The sequence below is a fragment of the Carettochelys insculpta genome, chromosome 18, assembly GCF_033958435.1.
Source record: "Carettochelys insculpta isolate YL-2023 chromosome 18, ASM3395843v1, whole genome shotgun sequence".
NCBI classification, from domain to species: Eukaryota; Metazoa; Chordata; order Testudines; family Carettochelyidae; genus Carettochelys; species Carettochelys insculpta.
In genome coordinates, this window is record NC_134154.1 from 10,920,696 (window position 1) to 10,944,054 (window position 23,359).

Genomic DNA, 23,359 nt, shown 5'->3' on the forward strand with positions numbered 1-23,359 from the left:
AAAATGATTTTTTCCCTTCCAGTTTGGGGACTTTTTGGTTTTTTTTGGAAAAGTAGGAACTGTAAGCAGATAAAAAAAAAAAAAAGATCAAGTCTCTTGGTAGTGTTACACGTTCCCATACAACGGGAGTAATGCGGATGCAGTGTCAGCTCACCTTGAAGCAGGCTGATGCGTTGCTTGATGTGTGGGTGCCAGGGGAGGGTGGCTGGGTACTGGGCTAACACCCTGATGTGTGGGGTGTGTTGGCTGCCTGGAACTCCCAGGGATAACAAGTGGGCCTCTTGTTGCTGCCGCTCCCCATAGCCGTGACAGTTTATGGCACCCCAGACACGCAACTGCCCACCCTGCTTACCCAGATGCGCAACACACTGACCCCAGCTTTTAGTTTCCCTTTGGGTCCTGCCCTGAGAGGCGCCACGCCGCCTGTTCTGATTGGCTGCTTGGCATCTTCAGCAACCCAATGGGCTCCTCGTTCGTGAGCGGTCAGCAGGGGGCGAGCCAATCCGGAGGCGAAGCTGGAAGAGAGGCGGGCGGGGATTGGCAGGCGCCGTGCTGGCATCGTGTGATTGGCCGGGATGCTGAAGCGGCGAGCGAGGCGCCGGCCGCTTGCGGAAGCGGCTGGGTCGGTTGGTTGCGTGGGGGCGCGCGGAGGGGCTGAGGAGAGATGCGGGGCTGCTGCGTCCTGCTGCTCCTGGCGCTGCTGTGCGAGCCCGCCCGCAGCAAAGAGGCCTTGCCGGGCGCTGTCACCTGCGGGTCGGTGCTGAAGCTGCTCAACACCCGCCACAACGTGCGGCTGCACTCGCATGAGGTCAAGTACGGATCGGGTGAGAATCGGGGCCGGGAGGCTGTGGGTGGCGGGGCGCGGGCCGAGCTGAGGTAGGTGGGGAGCGCGGGAGGACTTGGAGGCGGGTACTGGAGGAGAGCGGCGGGGTCGAGGTTGCGAGGCGGGACTGGGAGGTGGGGCGATCCTGGTCCCGGAACTCCGCTTCCCGGCTGCCCGGGGTGTGAGCGCAGCCCAGCCGGGCGTTGCCTGCGGAGCTGAGGGGTTGGCGGCTCCCGCGGGGCGAAGGGAGCTTTGGTCCCGCTAATATTTCCCGTCCACGGTGGAATAAATTTTGTTGTGTGCACCGAGGCATTGCTGACGTGCACCACCAGTGGACACACGCTGCCGGCCGTGGGCGCTGCTGAACAGCTGGGCCGCGCGTGAATCTTTCCCAAGCGCTCAGTTTACAGGAAAAATGCGGGTGGGGGCCCAAGAGGAGGAGATGCTCCTTGTGGCTGAGGTAGTGAGAGTGTCTGGGGGTAGGGGTGGGGGAAGAGGTGCCCTCATCTGTAAGCAAGGAGGCATTTATGGGCCCAAGAGGTGGGCAGGGTGACTCCTGAGCAAGTCTGCTGCTAATAGGCAAGCACTCCTGCATGGGCTCATATAAGGGAAAAGAAAGGGGTACTCCCATGTCTGTATGCGTCTGGCACAAAAGCCCTTGGGAGTGAAAGAAAGTGCAGTAGTAGCCTGCTAGTATCCTTCATGTTTCGTTTTTCATATCGAAGGCGTGTCAGCAGCCAAATTCTCACATGCTGTAGGCCTAGCACTGAGTGTTAGTTCTTTTTTAGCAGGAGTAAACAAATCTCAAGGACTGAGCCACCCAGAACAGATAGCGGGCATCCAAAAGGGCATCTGGAACCATAAGCAACAGAGACTTTTATCTCAGAATGCTTAATCTAATCTACTTCCACATTTTAAGAACCTGATACTCTAAAGTGCAGAGTGCTTGCAATGCCTATTGAAGTCAGTATAGGAGTTGTGAGGGCACACCAGTTTTCCCTGGAAGCTGTGCACTTATGCGGCTGCACAAGAGTTTCACCTGCTGCCTGGGTGATTAGCTGAGCGCTAGGTTTTGTTTCTGATCGTGATGCACAATTGCACATGCCTCGGTGCAAATAAAAATTTTTATCAGAGAGGTAGCCGAGTTAGTCTGTATCTTCAAAAACAAGAAGTCCTTTGGCACCTTATAAACTAACAGATATTTTGGAGAATAATCTTTCATGGGCAAAGACATGCTTCGTCCGATGCTGCTAATGAAGCAGGTCTTTGCCCATGAAAGCTTGTGCTCCAAAATATCTGTTAGTCTGTAAGGTGCCACAGGACTTGTTGTTTATAGAAATATTTTGCACATGGAAAAAATCTGTACCTTGATGAAAAAAGATTAGAGGGAACAGTGCAAAACCCCTGAGAAGATCTTGACATCCATAGGTAATACTCATGTATTAGGTGTCTCTGTTGTTCAGCAGTTCAGCAATTTTTTTTCTGGGTTTGGATCACAGATGAGGGTGTTGATCTAGAAGCCATACTCATGACAAGTGATATAACAATAGGGTAAGAAGGGAAATTAGCTTTGCAAACTTCATCTGCTGTTCCCCTGAACAGACTGATGCTCTTTAGCAATAACGTATTTTTGATTTCTTAAACTGGTGGAATGTAGGTTATATCAACAACCGTTTAAATTAATTTTTAAACAGGAAGTGGGCAGCAGTCAGTGACTGGAGTTGAAGCTTCAGATGATGCTAACAGTTACTGGCGGATTCGAGGGAAAAATGATGAGGCTTGCCAACGAGGAACACCAGTGAAGTGTGGACAAGCAATACGACTTACACATGTGAACACAGGAAAAAACTTACACAGCCATCACTTCCTATCACCGCTGTCCAATAATCAGGTAAGAAGATGGTGAATCAAAAGCTTTTGCTTTTCATTTCTCTTGTATGTGGAAAAAATGTATAAAATAGCCTTCATCCTAATTTGAGGTAGTCATGTGGTAAAGGAAAGGCTTTTGCAGAGCTAGAGACCAGCGCGGTACTAAAGATGGTCCACAGTGTTAGGTGTTAGATAGCTAGGGATTCATGAGAACTACTCTGCCTCAGGCTTTGTGTGTGAGGTTGGACAAGTCTAGGGATATGTCTACACAATAGTTGGAAGGGCACTTCTAGTGAGGGTAAACAGACATGCACTAGTTCAGCTCAAGGTAGTATGTTAAAAATAGCAATCTGGCTGCAGTGGCTTGGGCTACATGTCCAAATACATGCACAAGAATCAGGCAGAATTGTATTAAAGCATCTAGCCTAAGCCGCCACCTAAACCACTAATTTAAGAGCACTAGCTCATGTAGAGGCACCTTGTACTTTCTTGTCCATGCTAGGTAGCAGCCTGCCAGCTGCTGTGTGGGCATACCTGAAACCCCTCTATGTCCTCAGTATACTCTTTGCCCACTCCCTCAAAAGAACTCTTTACTTCCACACTCACACTTACACACTTCATCTTTGCCCATCTTTGAAGATTAGTGTTTCCCCTTCTTAATCCTCTCAGCTCCCTCCCTCATCAGTCAGCAAATGCATCTACAAAATTTGAATTTATATTTCTTAAAAGAAGTTTCTTATTTGGGGGGGGCGTGTTTCCATGAGTACTCTCTGGTGTCCTGAATGGTAGCATGGTATGATGAATAGGCCATTATACTGGGATAGACAAGATTTTGGTTCTGTTTCAGACTTGTTTACAGACCTGCTGTGACTATGGCAAGTCACGTGGCCTCCCATGTTTTGACTGATCTACATAGATTATAAACTCTTTGAGAAGAGTGTCTCTTCACTGTATGTGTACAGTGCATCACACAATGGGGCCAGATCTTAGCTGGGATCTCTAGGTAATATTTTGATATAAATAGTAATAAAATAAATTCCGAAAAGGAAATGTTTCATAAGAATGTCCTAATACCTGATGCGGGAGTGGGGAGCCCCCAGCCCAGATCTGGCCCACATCTTGCCTAGATTGAGCCTCGTGGGCTGGAGACAGACTCTGCTGGGGCGTGGCAGGGAAGAAGTGAGACTGGGCTTTGCCAGCTGCTACTGCTGCTGCCACTCCCCCTCCCCAGGTGGGACAATGGCAGCACCAAGAAATACTGCCTGGAGAGATTTTTTTCCCTTCTGCTCTGAAGTGTAGCCAATCAGAGCAGTGGTGGGAGGTGCCTGAGAGTGGTGGGGGACCTGTGCCAGGTGAGTGCCCCCCCTCATCACCCAAGCCCAGCACCTCCTTCCACCCAGACGACCATCCCACTCCTGAACCCCCCTGCTGCCCAGACTCCTGTACCCCACTCCCAGCCAGATCCACCACCCCCACCCTGCACCTTACCACCTTCCCTGAACCCCCGCTCACTCCTGCCCAGACCCCACACTCTGAGGCCCACTTCCTGGCAGCACACTGAACACCCTCATTTTTGTCACCATCCCAGAGCCTAGGGATGCCCACAGAATTTACTAGCTTTGCCCAGCCTTGTTGTGCAAGGAGGAGGGGAATGTCATCTTGGTTGGTTTTCAGTTGATGATCATGTCAGTGAATTGTGGGTTTTGTTTTTTTATGGCTTCTCATTTGCGTGGCCCCCAGCTGACTTTTCAGTGGGTCAGTGGCCCCAAACCTAAAAAGGTTCCCCACCCCACGACCTGATGGATGCCATGCCATCTTGCTGAGAGAAAGGAAGCTGAGCCCGGTGTTGGAGAAGTATTTTGTTCTTTAGTTTTCAGGTTGTTTTCTTGAAAGGATTGTCCCATTTTCCTCGTGGCTTTTTTTTGCACATTTTGCTTCTGGGCTATACAGAGGAGGAAATTATCCCATCTGAGTTAGATTCATCACCACAAAGGCAATACAACATCATTTTTTGTTTCCCATTTACCTTTGTTTTTACATTCTCTCTGCTGCCTGAGTGATTGGAGTCTGAAGTGTCATTGGTGTTCCCTTATTTCTAATTCAGGAAGTAAGTGCCTTCGGTGATGATGGTGAAGGAGACGACTTGGATATATGGACCGTACAGTGCAGTGGGACATACTGGGAGCGGGAGGATGCAGTGCGTTTCAAGCACATAGGAACTGATGTATTCCTTTCAATAACGGGAGAACAATATGGCCACCCAATCAGAGGCCAGCGTGAAGTTCATGGCATGCCTTCTCCTAATCATCACAACTATTGGATGGCAATGGAAGGAGTTTTCATTAAACCCAACGTGGACCCTGCAAAACACGATGAGCTATGAATGGTTAAAGGACTTTTATTCATCTGTCAATCCAGGGTAGGAGCTACTGCTCCTTGGTGTCTTATAAATACGGTCTTGTCTATTCACTGACTCTCTGTACTGTAGGGCATTAGGCTATTCTAGGACTGCAACTCTTCTGTAGGAAACTGCAGTTTCCTGGATCACCTATTGAAGCTTGTTGGAGAAGTGCTGTTTGAATTTTGTAATTTAATTGATGGAAAAGGTTTGTGTTTGTTAGTTTTCACTGTAATCCTCTTTGCTTGTTACTTTTTTTTCCCTTCTCTCCAATCCAAAAAAAAGTGACATGAAGTAAAACATCTGTCCGATCACTCCCAAATACAATGCAAATTTATATTTTGTATTCCTTTTGGAAACTGGACTCTGCTATTCAGTGGATAAAAAGAGTTACTAAATGACTAGATGGATTAGATCAAGAATGGAGAAAATATTTCTCAAACCCTGCATGATATAGATGTGGCAGAATCAACAATGCAATCTTCCTGAAAAATATTTGCAATTCACTTGAAAATTGAGTCTAATGTTTGTAGTGGGTTTCATTGTGTGCTGTATTTGCATTTAGAGATATGTTATTGGAAAATATAAATATTATGTATTTTGGGGTAAGGAGACAATTGTTTTTCACTCTCGAGATTGTGGGGGAGGGGGAGGTTTTAAAGAATTTGCATTTTGGTCTTGGTACAATCAGTACTACTTCCTACATGGTAAGATTGTTCAGACAACTGTTACAGAAAGTTACTATTTGTAGAATTCTGTTCATTAAACAAACTTATTTAGATATTCTGAGGGAGCAATTTCAGTAGAACTTTAGCTTTTTTTCATTTTATTTAATTTTTGCAGTCACACCTCTCTTGAAAAAAAAATCACTAGAAAAAGCCAGATGACTTAAGAATAGAGCTGTGTGTTCATGTTTGGTCAGCTTCAGAATGGGGGGAAAAATGCAAATCTCAGCCAACATACTTTTAAGAAAAAGAGAGAACTACAGCAGGCGTCAGCAGCCTTCGGTACTTGGCCCACTGTAATCCTGCTGGCAGACCATGAGATGTGTTTACAGAGAGTGGCTGCAGGCATGACTTGGTGCAGCTCCAGGTGCTACTAGGCACTGGGAAGAGGTAGCCAGCATGCCCTTATGGCCCATGCTGTTTCAGCAGCTTCCCTTGGCCAGGAGTGGTGAACTGCGGCCAGTGGGAATGCGGAGGGATGTACTCAGGGAACCTGCAGAAGCCAGTCCTGGGTCTGTTATTACTCGTGATTTTCACTGATGACTTGGACAATGGAATGAAAGTATGCTTATAAAATCTGTAGATGACACCAAGCTGGAAGGAGCTACAAGCACTTTGGAGGATAGAATTAAAATGAAAAGCAACTTTGGCAAATTGGAGAATCAGTCTGAGTTCAAGAAGTTGAAATTCAGTAAACATAAGTTCAGAGTGCTTCATGTAGAACATAGAAATGCACTGCTACAAAAAGGGGAATAACTGGGTAGGTGGTAGTGATTGCTGCTGAAAAGGAGGTGGGAATTGCAGTGAATCAAACTGAGGATGCATGAACAACGTGAAAGTTAATATTAAAGATTTTGAAAACTTGACCTATGAGGCAAGGTTAAAAGACTACATGGTTGGTCTTGAGAAAAAAGACTGGCAGGGGATCTGATAACTGCTCTCCATGTCTCTGAAGGTCGGACAAGTAGTAATGGGCTTACTCTGCAGCAAGGGAATCTTTAAATTAGATATGAAGAAAAAAATCCTTAATGGTAAGTATAATTAACCTCTAGAATAAGCTTCCAATGGAGGCAGAATCCCCCTCATAGGAGGTTTGTAAGAACGGGTTGGATCTGTCATGGATAGCCTAGGTTTACTTGATCCTGCCTTTTCTTGAGATCCATTCAAGCTCCACAAACACCTCCATGATTCTTAGTCCTGGTCAGGAAATCTGCGACCCTGAAAAACTCATTTAATTTCTGTCTCTTTCTCTCCACTTATAAAAAGGCAATAACACTTACCTGTCACAATAGACTAGGAGCAAGGCTAAATAACATTTGCAGAGCATTTTTAAGATGCAAATTGCTATAGAAGTTGCTTGCTCTAGTTGCTTTATGCATAAGTTGCTCAGCAAAGCAGGGTAGATAAAAGGTAACAAAATTAGGAACACTTGTCTCCCTGAATACATTTTAATTACAACTGGAATCACTGAAATATCAGTTTCTGAATCAGGAAGTTGATTTGGGCTATTAAGTTTGCTCTTTAAACTGATACTGTCATAATTGTAAGCATGCAGAAGCTGTACCGCTACTTGGCTCTCAAACACAGTTCATTTCAATTAAATCTGGTGACAAGTGCTTAATATACTGTGATCATTTAAACTGTTGAGCCTTAGAGTAGCTTCAGTTTTCTCTTTAGGAGTTGGAATTGTCTGCACTTAGCTTATTCAGCACAAAAAAATTCTTCTGTTGCCAAGTCTTTTGGCAGCACTTACGTGCTTTTCCTACTTGGAACAAGAGATGAGTGAGACTGTTTTCTGTTGTTGCTGCAGAAATTCACTAAACATTGCTACTCAGAAGTTGCAGATAGGTCACCTGGAGATTGTAGGTACACAAACTTTCAATGGCTTTTTATTTTAGACATAGTATTTTAAAAAGAATCAATGAGAACTAGGGGCTCATTGCTGCTGAAGTTAAATGTCTTCCCAATCAGTTCTATCAGGCTGAAGAATCAATTTTCATATTACCCATTAGAGGACAGCTGACCTCATTTTACTAGTACTCAGTTTGTTAAATGAAGATGGAGCCAAATATATAAATGCTGAAATGTTTCTTCTCAATGCTTAAAAATGAGATTTTAGAAAATAAATTATTTGGGACAATTTTATTTACCTTTGGAGCTCTGACCATTCACATTTTACTCTATGCTAATGAAGGCTAGAAACTTATTCAGGGAGGGAGCCAAGAGGGGGCTGAGATCCTCATGTACTAACCTGATTCCAGGAACTGGGGCTTTATAAAAAACATGAGTTTAAAACTTATGATGAAAACTGTCAGAGTTAGGACATTGCTTAATCAGACCCTTTTGTTTTCTCCAGGCTCCAAACTTCTATTATAGTTGTTACTGAAGGGAACTAATTTCTGCATGTAAATTACACCTATACCACAGCTAGGAGCCACACTCAGAGGCTGCTGTATCAGTGGTTAATTTATTGGGTGCAGTGAAGATTTGCCAAATTGACTGCAGGTTTCTTTCCAGTCAACCTTGTACTCCATCTCCAATAAGAAGAGTAAGGTAAGTCAACAGGAGAGTTTCTTTTACTGACACAGTCCTCTCTCTTCCCCCTTGCCCCCAGTGTGGACCTGCAGTGACTTCACCTAAGATGCATTGACATTCCTGAGGGTGATTTACTGTGGTAGTGTAAACCTACCCTTAGCTTACATCATTAACTATTGGAGCCTGTGATGTTAGTAGAAACTTCTATAAATAACTGGGAGAGGTGCACAAAGAACCCTATGAACTGCAGTGTTAGAAATAGTGACATTTTTAATTCAAAACAATGGTCTGGAAGTACTTTTGGAAAACAGAATTGTGGATAACTTTATTAAATATTTAAGTGGTACAAGAGCTGTTGGTTTATAAAATCTAATTAGTTTGAAGTAATTACAGGCAGTACATTTAAAGTGTCTACTTAATGCTGAATTAATTAAGCACACTTGCAGTTCAGTCTGAAACCTATCTTGTATCAAATATGTGATGTCCTTGTTTTAATTTTTAGGAGTAAATGTGTATGGAAAGTGCTATTATCTTTCAACATTAGAGCCCTGTGTAACTCATTAATATATGTACATTTGCCATGGCAGGAACAATAAAGCTTTAATCTGCAGTGACTGACATATTGAAAGGGGGGCAATCTCCTATCTGGGTTTGACTGTCTGTTCAAGAACTGCCCCTAAACAGTACGAGCTAAGACTACCAAGTTTCATATACAGCTCTTCCCCTTATCATAACTTCAATCAAGGTAAGGGTTTGGCTGTGAAAATATGATGTGCCTAGAATGGGATTGCATCTCATAAAACCCTACAGAAAAGAGACCATCACCAGACAAACAGCCTCTCACCCCTCAGGGCCCTTTAAGCAGATTGGGGAGCTGAAGTTCCTCCCTCCTCTGATTAGTAGGTTGACACACAAAACCATAAAGAAAAGAGACAGAATCACCAGCCAGGTGAAAGGGGCTGGCTGGGGGCATGCAATCCCCAGTCTGGGACTATCTCAGCCCTGAGCTTCTCACCTCCTAGTTCCCCTTTGGTTGGGGGTGGGAGTGGATTATGAAGCTCCACCAACCCCACTCTGATTCATACAGAAACACTGCTGGTTGTTCCTTTTGTCAGGGAGCGAGGGGAAAGTGCACAATTTGTTGCATTCCTCTCTCTGGCTGGGGAGAGCAGGGGGCAGATGCACCTGGACCTCCCACTGGCTGTGCCCTCTGGAGTTGCAGCAGCCATGGAAAGGCGCTTCTCACCTGGCCCAAAGCTGCTGTGGGGAAAGAGAGGGATGGGGTAGTCCTCTCTCCTCAGGGCAGCCTGCATACTGAACCCCCCAACCCCACCCCAGAGTAATGATTTATATGAAGAAAAACAAAAACAAATTGAGGTAAGTAGCTGAACAGTGCTGGGTAAGTGTACTAATACGTTTATATTGGTTTCTTTAGAACGGGGGTGAGCATCCTTTTTACACTGGGCCCCATTTTTCATCTCTGAAATTAGCAGCCCCCACTTCCCCCCCAAGCCTGTATAATGGAATCCAAACGGATGGAAATTTTGGTTATGGTCATACAAAAAAACCCTTTGGGCATGTGCAAGAAAGTATGTAAAATGTAAAAGCTTTATTAAGCAGTACATCGTTGGAAATGCACCTCCATAAAAACAATAACATATTTCTCCATTTTTAATTAGATGGATGAGTCTGACACATAGCCAACTGTGCAGCACATGCCATTTCTCTCTCTCTCTCTCACACACACTCATTCACACACACACTTGTTCACCCTTGCTTTAGAATGTCAGACAAAGCTATCGGTTTTTGATTCTCTATTGTGAATGTCAGCGCAGAGGAATCAGTCCTGGCCTATCATGTTCTTTCTCCCGTTACAGTTGGTCATCTACTGATTGAAAGAGCAAAGCATATTTTAAAAGGTGCAATTAAATAAAAGTTGGTACAACCCTATAAATGCAAGGCTGACTTGGCAGCATTTCTGACTCTGGTAGTCCTCTGTCCAAACCCCCTGTCTGTCTGCTGCCTGCTCCTCTTCTTCAGCAATGGAATCAACAGCTGTAGCCACAGATGGACCATGTTTGACAGCTGTCCTGCACAGAAGCCAAGCTGTAGAATATCTTTTTTCCAGCAGCAGCATTTCATTGGGCGTCTAATTCCTTAGTTGGTATGTTTGCTGGGTTTTTGTTGGTTGGGTTCCTTGCTGGCAGCTGGGAAATTAGCCATGAGCCTGTCAGGGATTGAGGAATGCAGTTGCCGGATCATTTTTTCCCTTCTATAATCTCACTTTCTATTTCTTATCTTTCAATTTATGCTTGAACAGAAAACAACATCCGCTTCTGATCTATCTCTGGGGCACTGTTCAAAAGTGTTCATTGAAAAAAAAGATTGTGTGTGAGTTGTGCATTGTGGTGCTCTCAGGACCTGGGGCTACATCATAAGGTCCTTTACTCAATTTTCACAATTTATATGGTGGTAAAACTCAATGGCAGGAGCCTAGGATGAAATTCTGTTCCTCCAAGGAAATACCACCCACCAGCCTGAAACTTCTGAGGTTCCTTTCACACGGCTTCCATTGACTTCTTCCACAGAGAAGAAAGCAGAAGTGGAGAAGGAACAGAAAGGACAATCTTGGGGCTGCTTCGGGGGTCATAAGACAATTTGAGCATCCCTAAAGGTGTATGTATAGCATTTACTGTGTACATTATGAATGGCAGACTTTGGATCTTAAAGTACAGTTAAAAAATCAATATAACAAATATGTAGATCAGGGAAAATGAATGTCAGATTAAATTAATACACAGCCAAAGCATGCTTTATTGCTTTCATATTTGTAACAATCCTTTACAAAGACCCTGATAACTTATAGTTAACAACCCTTTCCCCTGCAGAAGGAGGAAATGCCCTGCCAAAGCCACATCCTAACACTGCACTTTACTCTAACCTCAGTGGGGTTTTGTAAGGATAAAAATATATGGCCCACCATCTTGTAGGGATGTTCTAACTTAAAGATATACTCAGGGGGCCTGACAGACTTGCTAGGCGCCTGGGCAAGGTGTGGGGGAGGGGGCAGCTCCATGCTCCTGGAAGGGGCAGCAGGAGTAGGGCTGGGGGCAGCCAGCCCCCAGCGCCCCCCAGAGCATGCCATGCCACAGCCTCCCCCCCATCAGGCCACCTGGAGCACAGCACTCCAGCAGCAGTTTAAAGGGCCTGGGGCTACACTAATTAGACCTACACTCTCCAGAACCTTATTTCAGGTGCTGATTCTCCAAGAGCCTCCCACCTAAATGCTACTTGGGAAAACTTCTAAAATTTTGCTTGGACAGTAGCATTTTATCTTCATACCACATTTGCTCACTGGTTATCAAGCTCCTGTGTTCTGAAGGTTTCAGATCCTTAAACCTTTGTGAAAATTAATTCACATAAGACCTTGGCATAGCAGAATGCCATGGAGGTGTGGAGAGCCATCTGGTATTTTGAGGCTAATGAATCACATTCCAAATGTATCAGTAGCATATGCCAGTTTAAAGTCTGCAGCATGGTTGCTACTCAGTTGTGTCAGCTTTGCATGCCTTCGAATGGAAGAGGGCCCTCAAGTCTGGAATCCTACCTAAAACAGCCCCTGTTTAACCTTCAGGATACCTGAAGGGCCAGCTGCCTTCTTCTGAAGGGATGACTAATTCATGTGCATTTGCCCCTAATGGGAGTGATGGTTTCTTTGAAGGGCTAGAGACTAATAAGTGAATCTTATTGATATTAAATATTGCTGTGAGCTTGGGTTCAGGAATAACTGTCAATACAGTACAATTTAGGTTCACCATGAAAGTGACCCCCTAAAATGGATGCTTTAACCCCATTCGTTTTGTGCCCTTATTCTATCAAACAGCCACTGTTCTCCCTGCCCTCTTTATGGTTCAGTTTTGCTGTTATTACAAATATTGCTCAGCATGGGATCACTCCCACCTTTCAGTTTTAAACCTGCCCTGCAGATGAACAGGAATCCCCCCAGATTTGGTACCCAGAATTGTGTGCTCCGAGATTGGCAGCAGAGCTCCAATGGAGAACTCACCCTTTTGGAACTTCCTTTCTTAGGCATTTCCCTCAGAGCACAGCCTAATCTGCGTTTATTCGGTTTAGTAGCTGCTTCAGTTTTGTTTTGATTTTCTTCAATTCCTGGCAAATACAACATATAATGTAAAGCATTGGCAGATGTTTTCTCTGGTTGTGGGGAACATGAATTGCACCTCTTAACTATGTTTTTATTGCCAAGGCTTAGACACCCAAGCAGTTATTTACTCTATTTATTTTGTAATAACATGCACACTCCAGTAAACCCTCAACCTGTGGAACCCCTTACCAGAGGATGCTGTGAAGGCCAGCACTGTAACAGAGTTTAAAAAAGAGCTCGATAAATATTTGGAGGTTAGGTCCATAGATGGCTATTAGCAAGGGGTAAGGTATGGTGCCGAGCCTTTTGTCGAAGGCGGGAGATGGATGGCAGGAGACAAATCGCTTGATCATTGTCTTCGGTTCACCTCCTCTGGGGCACCAGGCATTGGCTACTGTCGGCAGACAGGATACTGGGCTAGATGGACCTTTGGTCTGACCCAGTATGGCCGTTCTTATGTTATGTTCAGTGTGCCTGTAAGTTGTGTGCTTGTGCAGCCACTGGCAAATTCAAATGCAGCCCAGCTGATTAGCAGAGTACCCACAGCTAGGTTTTGTGTTTCTATTGGTGGTGCACATTCACGCATGCCTCAGTGCACATAAAATTAGTCTGCACATGATGGAAAAATCCACACGCGGATGGAAAAGATTAGCCCTGACCACCACTTGTGGCTTCTCTCACAGGTGACCCTGCTGGCTTGGAGAGTGGGGGAGGCAGTATCGGACTGTAAAACTTTGTTCCCCTTGATTCACAAGAAGATGGAAGGGATGGGGCTTCATGCTAAGCCTGTTCTAAAACTCAAATGGTGCAACTGGTTTTTATTTTATTTTTAACCTTGCAGCAGATTTTTAGCAGGGGAAATAAGCAGCACTCCAGGTACTGGAGACAGGGACACCCAGCAATTTCTATCACAGCCACTAGCTAGCGCTGCTCTTCTTTCTGTTTGGAGCTGCTGTCCTGCCTCTGAGCAATGAAAAGCTCGTTTGTTGGGTCCAGAACTCACTGGGAATGTTGCAGATTTGGCAACGGGAACATTTCAGCATCGTAGCTTGGACTGCCTGCAAATTTACACAGGGGGGTGGGGGACAAATAACATCCACTTCCCTCGCCTTGTAACTGCCCAAGGCAAGGTGAGCCACTATTGTAATACCTCTAGCACAGCTGTGTCTCACCGGTTAGGTGGACTGGACTCTACTGAACAATCTACTGTTTTTAAGGAAATTTCAAAAGATTCCTGCAGTGACGCATTAGGCAGTTCTGTTCTGTCTTTCCCCAGGACTCAGCCAAACCTGGCATCTCTTTGCCTAAAATAGCCTAATTGAAAGTAACAAGTGGTCCTGGAGCACCTTTAAGAATGAGAGAATCCCAGGGCTGGAAGGGACCTCAGCAGGTCATCCAGTCCAGCCCCCTGTCTAAAGCAGGATCAGCCTGAATTAAATCATCCCAGACAGGACTTTGTCAAGCCATGACTTAAAAACTTCTAGGGATGGAGATTCCACCACCTCTCTAGGCAATGCATTCTGGTGCTTCACCACCCTCCTGGTGAAATAGTTTTTCCTAATATCCAACCTCCACCCCTCCCTCTGTAATTTCAGACCATTGCTTCTTGTTCTGCCACCCATCACTACTGAGAACAGTCTCTGTCCGTCCTCTTTAAAGCTCCATTTCAGGAAGTTGAAGGCTGCTATCAAGTCACCCCCTCACTCTTCTCTTCTGCAAACTAAATAAGCCCAAATCCCTCAGCCTCTCCTCATAGCTCATGTGTACCAGCCCCTTAATCATCTTTGTTGCCCTCCATGACTGCTGCAATACAGCCACACCCTTTCTATACTGGGGGGTCCCAGAACTGGACACAATACTCCAGATGTGGTCTCACCAGTGCCGAACACAGGAGAAGAATGACTTCTCTAGATCTGCTGGAAATGCTCCTCCTAATGCACCCCAATATGCCGTCAGCCTTCTTGGCTACAAGGGCACGCTGCTAACTCATATCCAGCCTCTCATCCACTGTAATCCCCAGGTCCTTTTCTGCTGCACTGCTACTAACAGACTGATTAGGTCATGAGCTTTCCTGGGTAAAACCCTCTTCCTCCGCTTTTGGAGAGCTCATGGCCTTAGGAATTTGTTACCTTTAAGGTGCCGCAGGATTGCTTGCTACTGGGGAAGCTACAGCCTGACACGCTCCCCCTCCGAGGCTATTTTTAAAGTATGCACCCTCCCATTCCAATGCAAATTGGTTTATGTGGGGGTGGGGTGCACACAAGCGTTGCCAGAAACACGCTGGGCGGCACAGGCTTCAAGTGGAAACCTGCCGGTTAATCAGCGGGAAAGGGTTTGCATGGGGGATCGCCCGGAAGTAAGTGCTGGTCCCCCCCCGCGGAGAGAGGCCAGCGGCCCCCGGGAATACTCACCGCGCTGCCAAGCGCCGTTTTCCGAGAGCTGCCGCCCCCAACCCCGCAAGCCGGCGCGCCGCTCTGCAGCTGTACCCTAGCGCTGCCCCGCACCATCCCCCGGGCGCCCGCACCCGAGGGCGACGCGCTGCCGCTGTCACCAGGGCCCAGCGGCTGCGCAAGTCCCGCTGCGGGGAGCTGGGCTACGGTTGGGGTCGCCCCCTCGGCGAGATCCGGGCTGGTGGCCGTCGGCAGCTGCTCCGCTCTTGCCGCCTCCCTCGGCTCTGCAGCCCGCCGGCCGGCCGGCCCGCCCTCCGCGCGGGGAGGGGCAGGCTGCACAGGAGCCGCCCCTGCCGGGGGCGCCGCAGGACCGCTGCCACGTGGGGCCCGGTGGGTGGGGAGCGGCTGGAACCGGCCCGCTCCGGCCGCTGTCCCCAGTCCTCCGGCAGCTGCGGGCGCGCGCCGGGCGGCTGCAAGTGACGTCTCTCTTCAGCCGCCGCCTGCGGGCTGGGAGGCGGCAAAGGGCCCGATCCCACTCCGGGGGCCCGGCCGCGAGGCTGGCGGGGGGAGGGGCTCCTGCTCCGCCCGGCGCCTCCTGCAGTGGTGTGAGCTTGCGCCGCCTCCGCAGGGACCGGCTGGTCAGGCATCCGCCCTGCCCCCCAACCCCCACTGGCATAAGCACCTAACCCGGCTCGGCAGGGAAGCCCGGGGGCTACCCGGTGCAGAGGCCGGCCTCCGAGAGGCAGCTGCGCAGGAGGTGGGGGTGGCGGTGCTGGAAGGGACCTCAGGAGGTGGTGGAGTCTAGCCGCCTGCCCGAAGCAGGATCAACCCCAAGGAAATCATCCCGGGCAGGTTTCTGAAAAGCCGGGACTTGAAAACCTCCAGGGATGGAGCTCCCAGCACCTCTCTAGGTAACCCCCCTGGGGTTCATCCATCTGGAGAAAATCCAGCCTAGCTCTGATCTCTCTTCTAGGCAGCGAGCTGAGGCTTCCTTCAGGCTTCATTGCCTGAACAGGGGCTTTGGCAAGGCTGGTCAAAGGCTCAGGGGGGCAGGATGGTGCGGGGAAAAATATGGAAATACACATCTCATAGAGCTGGAAGGGACCTCGGGAGGTTGTGAAGTCCAGTCCCCTGCCCTCTTGGCAGGGCCAAGCACCATTCCTTCCCCACCCCCTCATTTTGCTGCAGATCCCTAAATCGCCCCCTCAAGGGGGGAACTCACAACTGTGTGTTTAGCAGGCTCAAACCACTCTCCAGTCACATGGCGTGAACTTGTGTCAGCAGCCAGCCACGGCTGTTAGTAAGTGGCCTATGTGTGCATACCAATGGCCTGTGCCCTCACCAGTGATAGTGACACTTACAGGAAATCACCCAAAAGCCAGGACCAAGGGAGGTAAGCAATGCAGTGCCTATGTTGACTCTGCCTGGACCTGATTATATCCACCCTGACTCCACAGCTTAGGGAGGTGGCGTTCTCAGATCAGCGTACAGCATGGTTTCCCAAACTGGGGGGCATGAAGAAAATCCGGGGTTGGGGGTGCGAGGTGACCCAGGCCCCCGTGATTGCCCCCACCTGAAGAAAGATCCAGCCTTTGCTTCCGGCTCTCAGCCCTGTCATTTTACGTGGGTGACCTGGTGCGGCCGCTATAAAAAGCAGGCAGCCGGCGAAGATCCATGTGGAGCTAGCTGCCGTCTGCAAATGAGAGTGAGTGTGGGTTGAGGGGAGGAGGAGGAGGAGGAGGATGGGGTTAGATGGGGGAGCTGGGGGTACCTGGCTTTGTAGGAGGGCAGGGGTGGGGCTCAGGTGGGTGGCTCGCAGGGCTTGTGACGCTCGGGCAGCCGGCCAGCTAGCTTGTGAGGCTCAGGTGGCTGGCCCTGGCAGAGCAGGGCTTGGGCGCCTGGCCCCAGCAGTGTGGGGCTTGGGAGGCTCAGGCTGGGGGGAGGCAGTGGCTGGCCCCAGCAGCACGGGGCTTGGGTGGGTTGGGGTGGTGGGTGGGTGTCTGGCCCTGGCAGCATGGGGCTTTGGCAGGCTGCTCCGGTGGCTGGCCCACGGCTGGTGGACAGGCAGCTGGTCCTGGCAGCGCAAGGCTCGGGGTGGCCAGCAGGCAGGTGGACAGCTGGCCCCAGTGCCTGGTGGGCAAGCGGGTGACTGGCCCCAGCACTGCGGGGCTCATGTGGGCAGCTCTAGCAGCGGAGGTCTCAGGCAGGCGGGCGACTGGCAGGGCAGCTCTGGAGGCTGGCATTGAGCTCAGGCAGTTGGCCAGCTGAGGCTGCACCAGGCAACCACAAGGGGCCAAGACAAATTATTTGTGCTTATTTTTAATTTTAAATAACATTTTATATCAAGTTTTTGTGTTTATTTTAAATTACGAATTGAATTTTTTGTTAAAAGGGGGTTGGATGATGGTAAAGAAGAGGTGGCGGGGCACAAGGATTTCTCAAAACTCAAAAATGGGGTGTGCTGCCGAAAAGTTTGGGAACCTCTGGCATAGAGGCACTTGCATCTAAGTAAAGACACTTCCACAGCCAGGGGGTGCAAGGAGGCCCACTAATAGGGGCAGTTGCTCTGGGCAGCAGCGATTCAAAAGGGCCTGCATCAGCGTGGCAGCAGCCTCAGGTCCCTTAAATCACCACTGTACTGGGCAGCATGCTATGTGTGGCCCTGAAGGCTCGGGAAGGAGGTGCAGCATAGTCCAGGAGGTGCTGAGGTCTGGCTATCCTTGCTCTGCCCATTCCAGCCATGGAGGGCCAGCCCACTCTTGCCCAGGGGTCCAGCAATTCTATCTTCTCCACCCCACTTGAAGCAAGGCAGCTTGGCTTAACATAACCCATCAATGTAGATGTTAGTCAGGGCCACAGGTCTGTTAGTCAAGAGGTGTAAGAATTCTCTGTGCGATATATGATGATATATGGAGTTGGGGATGTATCTGCAGGAGTACTATGGCCTGCAAGTGAAGGAGCATGAGTGAGTTATGTATGTCATTCTAAGCAAGGATCAATGAAAACTTGGTACCACTCTACTGTAGCTTGTAACACACAAATTAATCTATTATAAGGGCTGGCTATAAGACGCTAATACCTGGTAGGTGTCAGGCTTTTAAAAAAGCTTACCATTTACAGCTGAAATGCAAGAAACCTACAGGCTTATGCCTGAAAGAGACTTAACCACTATTAAGCCTCGGGACTTCAGTTATGTTAGCTATATTATAAAAATATAAACTAGCATAATTAAATTAATTTGTTGAGCTCCTATTTGTTTGTATGCTGATGGTTTGAAAAATGACTGCTGAGTTTGGAGGATAATGTCTGAGAGATCAGTAGACACCACAAGAGGAGTGTTAGTAGCTGGGGTGAAATTATTAGACTTCTGTAAGCTAACTACATGTTACTATGGTGATAAGACAGTGATGTAAATGTTAGCTGTTTTTTTTTTAAGGCTACTGGTATAGTTTTTCAGATGATACCAGGGTGACCCTCTCAAAGATGGATGCAAGGGGTCCAGCCCTCATGCATATTAATAAGCTTTGGTGGGCATATGTGTAACTTATTATAAATAGGACCTGGCAGATGGCTGAAGGTCACTGCTTCCTGGAGGTCATCCTTTACTGACCCTTCATAGGAACTGGCCACCTGCACGCTTCTTCAGGATTCCATATGGAGATGTGAGCATGAAAGCACTGGAAATACTGGTGTGGGGCGCTTTGCTTTGTTTTCTCTAACCATTGCAAATTATGTGACAGTTATTGAAAACCTTGCATTAATGTGCAACAAAACTTTTAATAAAGATTGTTTCTTGCACACTCCAAGTCACCAGCGATGATGCTAGAACACCCGGTGGTTAGCCTGAATGCTTTAAATGCTGCAGTAGCTGTGGAGATTGGCCATTACACTGAAATGAGAATTAAAAAGGAGTCTCAAAATTATTCAATGCTGTAATCCAGGGGTTCCCAAACTTTATATAGTTGGGACCCAGTTTTTTTCAGTACCTTTTCTTGCAGCCCAAATTATAAATGCATATTTTAATGCATATTTATAAAAAGAATGAAAAATGAATAAATTTTCACTGTTCATTATTTATTCACGAGAATAATAGTGCATAGTGATAGTTTCTAAGGACTGGTATTTTTTTTTCCAAGGACCGGTACTGGGCTGCGAACCACTTTGGGAAATGCTGCCATAACCAATAAAAGCCACGCTACTTTGTATGTATTGGTCTTGAGATGTATTATGTAGTCATGGGATAAAGCAACTTCGACTGCCAATCCATCCACTCTGGGGCTCCTGATGACATTCCAAATCTCTGAGCAGTATTAAACAACCATAATTTCTTTCTATACCAGTTTGTCAGCACATTTCCTCCCTTCCTTCCAACGTGGATTTCATTCCCCAAAGTTATGTATTCCTTCCTTAACCAGGTACCTCTATGATGCTATCTAACTTCCTGTCATGCTAACTAGTATTGCCTCATTCTTTCCTTGGATTCCCCCATCTGTCTATCAGTATTCACTGGTTGTCTTTTATCTTATTCTTAAATTGTAAACTCCGTGGGGTAGAGACAGTCTTCTCGAACTATGTTTATACAGTGTCTACCCTGTGGAGATTTAGCCATTAAGGTGTTACAAATAAAACAAGAATAAAAGTTGATGTCTTGTGACCATTCAGGGGCTAGAAAGTGTGCTGTATTATCATTCATGCTATGGCAGCACTTAAGTGTCCTAAGCCTCATTGTGCTAGGTGCTGCACAAACTTATAGCAAAAAAGTAGGGCTATGCACCAAAGCATTTACACACTGTGTATAAAATAAGAGATCATAGATAGATACAATGAACAGATTCAGGGTGTGCAAGACAACAGACATTTATATCATCAAGGAATGGGCCCTTGTCCCTGATTCACTCCAACAGAGCTCACTCACTTCTTACCCCAGAATGTCCAGAATTATGTGGTATAGAAAAGCCATTTTGTATTAAAAAAAAAAACTTTGGAGGCTTTTTTTACTCTTTTATGTACTATACAGTTGGCCTCATGCTAATTGATGAACCAGACATCATGTGAAGATAGTTACAAGAAATATTTCCTATTCAATTTTTTTTTAAATTCTAAAACATTTGTAGAACAGTTTTTTCTGTAACATGTCACATACAGAATATATGCAGGTGTGATGTGGTGCAAAATCTTTGTCGACACTTGTTTTGGGATGATCTGTGTAACTCATCTGTGGCTTCACTTGTGCATAATGTGCAACTTGCAAGCATGACAATCACATATTCTTTATACATGAGTGAATTTAGTGTGTGTGAGAGGGGATGAGTGCAATATTAAGATTGCCCAGATAAAATAAAAATTGGGAACTCAAGAAGTAAAAATGGGACAGTGTCCTTAAGTCAGTGGTATTCCACATACATAGCAATGTATCTTCCAGTTTGTCTTGCTAAAGTGGTAACTTTAACATTTTAATCTTTGCTGTCCGATATGCACCACCCATAGAATAGGATGGAAAGGAACCACTGTTTAGCCAGAGGCCATTTTGTGTGAAGTTATATTACAACCATTAAACAGATGTGCTGGTGCCTTGTGTTTTAGCAATGAGATTTCATTGCTTTCATTTAAAAAAAAATCTTTCTGTTGTGCACTGCAGAGAAAGACAACAAAGACCCTAAACTCCCAGGGGAGAAAGAGACGCAATATTTTAATGCTCCCTACTTTCTCCAGCTCCTGATGCAAAGGCACTGATTTGTGGTAGAATTTTTAACGTTAATGACTTGCTGAAACAGTTTCCCTTGTGTAAAGAGTCCCAGAAGCAGTCTCTATGCCTGCTGGGCCTTTGCTTAGGGAAAATGTGCATTTATAATATCACAAGGGAACATGGCTTCAGTACGGCTTTAGAAAAATCATAGCAGGTCTTACTGCACATGCTCAGAACTGGTGTGTCTATGGCTTAAAATGTTATTACCTGTCAGTGAGGAATCATTAAATTATGAAGTCTCAACCTGGGTGTCATTCATTGCCACTAGATAAAGTGTTTGGTGGGGCTTGGTAAGTTCAGGGTTAGTCCTATATTGCCAAATGAGAAAGAAATCCTGCTCGATGGGGAGGAAGCTCTTCCTCTGGAAAAGGTGACGAGTGGAATCCTACTGTGGAAAAGGTTCAGAACTGCCTTAGATATCAGGTTTACAACTTCTAGTTTTCTAGTTACAGAGGGAAAAGGTAGGGCTCTGATTTTTAAATGGGAAAAATATTTTCCCCCCTCCTCCCTTCCCGGACACTCATTGCTATAAAAGCATCAAAGGATTCTTCCGCATACTATATAAAAAAGTCACATTTTGGGCCGAAGCCAAATCCTGAAAATATCAGCCCAAAAGATGAACCACAAAGTGATTGGTGTGAAAATAAGGGCTTCTGGTGGAAATTGCAGTGTAACCTTAACTCCATTGGTTGCTAAATTTCAAGCGTGTGTGTGTGTGTGTGAGTGAAAGAGAGAGGGGAAAAGAACGCAGGACTGCCCATGGTTACAGTTTCTTAAAGCTGTTACGCTGACTGAAACTGGTCAGCAAAAGCTTCAGGGCTGCATCTACACTATCCCCCTCCTTTCACAAGGGGCATGGTAATGAGCAAGTTGGGAAAATGCTAATGAGGAGCTGCCATGAATACACAGCCCCTCATTAGCATAATGGCAGCCGCATGCGATTCAGAAGCACTGCTTTCTAATCGTGTGCCGCCCATGTAGACGAGGACTTTTTGAACAGACCCTCCCACCCCCGGACTTCGAAAGCCCCTTCTTCCTAAAACCTAATGGGAAGAAGGGGCTTTCGCAGTCCAGGAGGTCCTTTCGAAAGGCCCCCGTCTCCACAGGCGGTATGCAATTCAAAAGCGGTGCTTTTGAATCGCGCGTGGCCACCATTATGCTAATGAGGCACTGCACCTCATTAGCATCTTCTCAACTCATTACCATACCCCTTCCGAAAGGAAGGGGCTAGTGTAGAGGAGTCATTGAGGTCTAACCTCCTCCCCATCTGAATCAACTCTGTTTTGGAGGTGAGGGGCAGGCAAAAGGACTGTGGGACTAATGGGGTCGTTGACACGTGAGAAGGGTGTGAGTGTGGTGGAGGGTAGAAGTGCATTGTGGGGGAAAGCTGGCAAGAAAAATGCAGGTAAAGGGTACTTCAGTCATCCTCAGCTTGTCCCTTCAAGTCACTTGTGCCTCTTCTCCTCCTTCCCCCTCCTTTTCCCCCTGGACCCTTTGTGCAAATTCCAGGATATCCTATGCTCTGTGCCTAGTCTGTGGTTAGATTCACACTAATAATGAACTGAGGTGGAAAATCCTAGACAAGCAGAAAGCAACTAGTGCTGAAGATGATCCCTTGATTGAAAGCTGCATGCAGCAACACTATTAAGGATATTGCTGAGTGTGCCACTGTGGGAAAGGATGTTTCTGGAGAAAGCTCTTGCCATCTCCATGCAATTACTACTTTCACCTGAATTCACACACAGGTTGTTCACCCTAGAATTTTCAGGCCAAGGAAAGCAGCTGGTAGTGTTATATCAGATTTTGCCTTATGTCTAACATAGGAAAAACTAAAGGAGGATGTTGAATAGTAACAGAGAGGAAGCCGTGCTAGTCTATACACTATCAAAACAAAAAGCAGTCAAGTAGCACTTTAAAGACCAGCAAAATAGTGTGTTTATTAATGATGGTCAATTTAATAGGGGAGGTAAGGGAACTCTGCCTGCCTTGAATGATCTAGGAAGGATGGTCATGCAGTTAAGTCCCTGGGAGTCCCAATTGAGAGATGGCTTTTATTTCCAGCCTGATCATAGATTCTTTGCTTTGCTCAAGTTCACAAAATCTCCATGGCCTTCAACTTTCCCTCCCATGTGGAAAATGGGAATAATAATCTTTCCTTTACCTGACTTGTCTGTGTAGCTTGTTACTTGTTTGGAGCAGTGACTGTGGTTTGTGCAGCTACGTCTACACAGCAGAGCTAGTTTGGCATTCTGGAGGTATCCCGAAATAGCTCCTCTGTGTCTTTGACACGCGCCTGTCATTTTGAAATAATGGATGCACTCTTTTGGCAACCCTGAAGTCCTCACTGCAGGAGGAGTAAGGGATGCTTCAAAATAGCACATTATTTCAACATTTGGCACTAGTTAGACAGTGCCAAATGCCAAAAGAGCCTACTCTTTTAGGCTATCATGTAGCCGTAGCCTGCAGCGTTTAGCCTCCTGTCTCAGTTAGGGGCTATAGTAAAACAAATGAAGTTTGAAACTCTCTTGTCTGTCAACATCAGAAATCTGGCATGAGTTTAGTTAGCTGGGTAACCAATTATCATGGGTGTGACCAAGTTTTCCATGGTCTCAAAGTTTGTTTACAGCCACCAGTCCTGGCTCTCAGTGTTCTGTGCTGTTATTTAGCTGTAATTTGCCCCTAAATGTCTTCTAAGAGCCCAGTGAGCA

At 46.6% G+C, this 23,359-nt stretch overlaps 1 protein-coding gene and 1 long non-coding RNA gene across 2 annotated transcripts; one reads left to right on the top strand and one right to left on the bottom strand.

Moving 5' to 3' along the window:
• The first annotated feature begins 590 nt into the window (after window positions 1–590).
• SDF2L1 (stromal cell derived factor 2 like 1) lies at window positions 591–8,959 on the top strand. Its single transcript, XM_075012481.1, has 3 exons — window positions 591–824; window positions 2,518–2,714; window positions 4,797–8,959. The coding sequence occupies exons 1-3, from the start codon at window positions 665–667 to the stop codon at window positions 5,073–5,075; spliced, it is 636 nt and encodes a 211-aa protein (XP_074868582.1). The 5' UTR covers window positions 591–664; the 3' UTR covers window positions 5,076–8,959.
• A 919-nt stretch (window positions 8,960–9,878) lies between these two features.
• Window positions 9,879–15,154, bottom strand: LOC142022774 (uncharacterized). Its single transcript, XR_012648034.1, has 3 exons — window positions 14,927–15,154; window positions 12,417–12,520; window positions 9,879–10,577 (listed from the first exon to the last, which is right to left on the bottom strand). It is a non-coding gene; the product is annotated as an uncharacterized LOC142022774 (long non-coding RNA).
• Window positions 15,155–23,359: the final 8,205 nt, after the last annotated feature.

What these genes read in the sequence shown, in the direction of transcription:
- SDF2L1 (XM_075012481.1), top strand. Translation starts at nt 665, where the DNA reads ATGCGGGGCTGCTGCGTCCTGCTGCTCCTGGCGCTGCTGTGCGAGCCC. An exon ending in TGAGGTCAAGTACGGATCGG is followed by an intron (nt 825 to 2,517) that starts GTGAGAATCGGG and finishes ATTTTTAAACAG; the next exon opens with GAAGTGGGCAGCAGTCAGTG. An exon ending in CACCGCTGTCCAATAATCAG is followed by an intron (nt 2,715 to 4,796) that starts GTAAGAAGATGG and finishes TTTCTAATTCAG; the next exon opens with GAAGTAAGTGCCTTCGGTGA.